This window comes from Scomber japonicus, unplaced genomic scaffold, assembly GCF_027409825.1.
Source record: "Scomber japonicus isolate fScoJap1 unplaced genomic scaffold, fScoJap1.pri scaffold_460, whole genome shotgun sequence".
In the NCBI taxonomy this organism is placed as follows: Eukaryota; Metazoa; Chordata; class Actinopteri; order Scombriformes; family Scombridae; genus Scomber; species Scomber japonicus.
The window spans coordinates 32,501-36,452 of NW_026518527.1; the positions used below are offsets into that span (position 1 = coordinate 32,501).

The window sequence follows — 3,952 nt, forward strand, 5'->3', positions numbered from 1 at the left end:
CTACCTCCTTCCATCTGTCCTTCCTTCCTCCCTCCTTTCCTTCCTTCCTTCCTTCCTTTCCTCCTTTCCTTCCTTCCTATCTACCTTCTTCCTTCAGTGAGTGGGGGTCTCAGTACGTCGAGACCTCCGCCAAGACCAGAGCCAACGTAGACAAGGTAACTACCTCCTTCCTACCCTCCTTCCTTCCTTCCTCCTTTCCTTCCTTCCTTCCTCCTTCTTCCCTCCTTCCTTCCTACCTTCTTCCTTCAGTGAGTGGGGGTCTCAGTACGTCGAGACCTCCGCCAAGACCAGAGCCAACGTAGACAAGGTAACTACCTCCTTCCTACCCTCCTTCCTTCCTCCCTCCTTTCCTTCCTTCCTTCCTTCCTTTCCTCCTTTCCTTCCTTCCTATCTACCTTCTTCCTTCAGTGAGTGGGGGTCTCAGTATGTAGAGACCTCCGCCAAGACCAGAGCCAACGTAGACAAGGTAACTACCTCACTCCCTACCCTCCTTCCTTCCTTCCTTCCTCCCTTCCTTCCTTCCTCCTTCTTCCCTCCTTCCTTCCTACCTTCTTCCTTCAGTGAGTGGGGGTCTCAGTACGTAGAGACCTCCGCCAAGACCAGAGCCAACGTAGACAAGGTAACTACCTTCCTTCTTACCCTCCTTTCCGTCCTTCCTTCCTTCCTTCCTTCCTCCATCCCCCTTTCTTTCTTCCTTCCTCCCTCCCTTCCTTCCTCCCTTCCTTCTTCCTCCCTCCCTTCCGTCCTCCCTCCTTTCCTTCCTTCTTTCTCCCTCCCTGCCTCCCTCATTTCCTTCCTCCATCCCCCTTTCTTTCCTTGCCTCCTTCCTTCCTTTTTTCCTTCCTTTTTTCTTCTGTTCTTCCTTCCTCCCTTCCTCTTTTCCTTTCTCCCTCTGTCCTGCCTTCCTTCTTTCCTTCCATCTTTCTACTTTCCTTCCTTCTTCCTCCTTTCCATCCTCTCTCCTTTACTTCCTTCTTCCTCCCTCCCTCCCTCCCTCCCTCCTTTCCTTCCTTCCTTCCTTCTCACTCCCTTCCTTCCTCTATCCTTTCCTTTAGAGTTAAACTGGGTTTGGTTTTCACACCTTGAGCACTTTTTATTTTAAGAAACAGTCACATCATTTCCTCTCTCTCTCTCTCTCTCTCTCCTCTCCTCTCTCTCTCTCTCTCTCTCTCTCTCTCTCTCTCTCTCTCTCCCCCCCCCTCTCTCTCTCTCTCTCTCTCCCCCTCTCTCTCTCTCTCTGTCTCTCTCTCTCTCGTCTCTCAGGTGTTCTTCGACCTCATGCGTGAAGTCCGCAAGAAGAAAATGTCGGAGAGCAAAGACAAAAACGGACCGAGTGGAAAGAAGAAGAAAAAACCCTGCTGCATACTTTAACAACGAGAACATCAAAAGAAAAAAGAACCAAAAAAGAACCAAAAAAGAACCAAAAAAAAAACTTAAAAATGAACCAAAAACCTTAAAAAAAAACATCCACCCAGCGTTCATCAGCTGAGGCATTAATACTTTTTACACTCTGAAATGTGTTTTTTATGTTTCCTAATGTATAAAACTACACATTAATAAGTTGCCATATTCAACAGATAAATCACTTCTGTTATAGTTGGGGCTTTTTTTTTTTTTTTTTTAAAGGTGCAGTACGTAGACTTCACCACTAGATGGCAGTAGAGTCTACGTACTGCACCTTTAAAAAGCAGTCCAGTGATTTTCGGACTGCTTTTTTTTTTTTTTTTTTTTTTTTTCATTCGCAGTTATTTTTGGAGTTAACCTTCCTGTTGTGGAAAGAAAAGAAAGAGAGAAGGAAGGAAATGAGGAAGGAAGGAAGGAAGGAAGAAAATGGGATGGAGGGAGGAAAGAGAGTGGAAGGAAAGAAAGAGAGAAGGAAGGAGGGAGGGAGGAAGAAGGAAGGAAAGGAGGGAAGGAAGGAAAGGAAAGGAAGGGAGGAAAGAGAATGGAAGGAAAGAAAGAGAGAAGGAGGGAGGGAGGAAGGAAGGAAGGGAGAAAGGAAGGAAGGAAGAAAATGGATATGGGATGGAGGGAGGAAAGAGAGTGGAAGGAAAGAAAGAGAGAAGGAGGGAGGGAGGGAAAGAAAGAGAGAAGGAGGGAGGAAGGAAAGGAAAGGAGGGAGGAAAGAGAGTGGAAGGAAAGAAAGAGAGAAGGAGGGAGGGAGGAAGAAAGGGAGGAAAGGAAAGAAGGAAGGGAGGAAGGAAGGAAGAAAAGGGGATGGAGGGAGGAAAGAGTGGAAGGAAAGAAAGAGTCGTCCTCTCTTTCTTTCCTTCCTCTCTCTTTACTCCCTTCCTTCTTTCCTTCCCCTTTCTTCCTTGCTTCTGTCCTTCCTTCCTCCCTCCTTCCTTCTCTCTTTCTTTCCTCCCCCTTCCTTTCTCCCTTCCTTTTTTCCTTCCTTTCTCCCTTCCTCTTTTCCTTTCTCCCCCCCCTCTTTCCTTCTTTCCTCCCTCCCTCCTACATTACTTCCTTTCTCCCCCCCCTCTTTCCTTCTTTCCTCCCTCCCTCCTACATTACTTCCTTCCTCCTTTCGTTCCTTTTTCCGCCCTTACTTCTTTCACCCCTCCTTTCCTTCCTTGTCGTCCTCCTTTTCCTTCCCTCTTCCTTCCTTCCTTCCTTGACTGGAGGACATCAGGAGGGTTAAACAGCTTTATATCTTTTATTTAAACGGCTTTTCTTTTTTTTATTCATCCCAGATTTCAGCAGCTGTTTCATTTCATTCATCAACTCAGGAACGTAAAAACCTAAAACCTAAAAACCTATCAGGGCATTAAAAACAAAAAACAAAAAGCTTTAATCTCACATGAATAAACTTTATTTCTCTCATTCATTACATTTAACTCTTAAATATTAGATAGTAAAGCAATTAAACAGCATAAAAAGACAATTATTGGGGCGTTAAAAACCAAAAAAAAGTTATTATCAAGCAAATATAAGAGAGTAATAAACCTTATATCTGTCATTTATTACATTTAAATCTTTAATATTTAATTATTCAGCAATAAAAGGCAAAAAAAAATCAACTAATTAAATGAATGTAATGGAGAAATAAACCATTTTTTTCTCTCATTTATTACATTTAAACTCTTTAATATTAAATTATAAAGCGTTAAATAAGCTTTAAAATCTATGAATCTGGAAAGTTGAACAGTTTAAAATCATCTTTTATTCTCTTAAAGTTCTTAAAGCCCCCAATGAAGCTTTAAAATCTGCAATAAAAGGAAGAAAATCAACTAATTATATGAATGTAAGGGAGAAATAAACCATTTTTTTCTCTCATTTATTACATTTAAACACATTAAATAGGCTTTAAACTCTATGAATGTGAAAAGTTGGACAGTTTAAATCATCTTTTATTCTCTTAAAGCTTTAAAGTCTGTTTTTTAATGCGCTTCTTTTAGGTCATTTACGGTAATTTAACATCAGAAATCAAACTCACTGCTCGCTGTGATGAAACACTGAAGACATCTAATACATAATAAATAAATTAAAAAAGGATGATATAATGGATGAATAATAATGAATAATAAAGGGTTAATAGGTGCCATTTATATAAAGACAATCCCAGTTTATGTTTCATCTTTATAATTCAACATATGGATTTAGTGATTTTTGGGGGTTTTGGGGGTTTTGGGGGGGTTTTTGGGGGTTTTTGGGGGGTTTTGGGGGGTATCTTGGTGCCTTTTTGTGTCCTCTGAGTCACTGCAGTGCTCTCAGGTGAGTCTGTGAAGCTGTTTATTAAAACCAGGAATCATTTAAACATTTATTATTATTATTATTATTATTATTATATTCTATTTTTCCACACATTCCTGATTCATTCGTTCATTCATTCATTCATTCATTCATTCATTTCATAATTCTAATAATAATGCTGATCACACTTCTTTAAACACTTCCTTTAACTCCTCTCTGTAAATGTTTCTATGTATAATAAACGCTTGGCTTTCTTCAC

The 3,952-nt window shown here is 40.9% G+C and overlaps 1 protein-coding gene across 1 annotated transcript in view; it reads left to right on the top strand.

Annotated features, from left to right (window-relative positions):
- LOC128354697 (ras-related protein Ral-B-like) overlaps positions 1-1,604 on the top strand; it is an 8,112-nt gene extending 6,508 nt beyond the window's left edge. The window contains exon 5 of the mRNA XM_053314874.1: positions 1,264-1,604. Coding sequence (XP_053170849.1) covers positions 1,264-1,371 — 108 coding nt within the window. The 3' untranslated portion in view covers positions 1,372-1,604. The remainder of the gene's footprint in view (positions 1-1,263) is intronic.
- Positions 1,605-3,952: the final 2,348 nt, after the last annotated feature.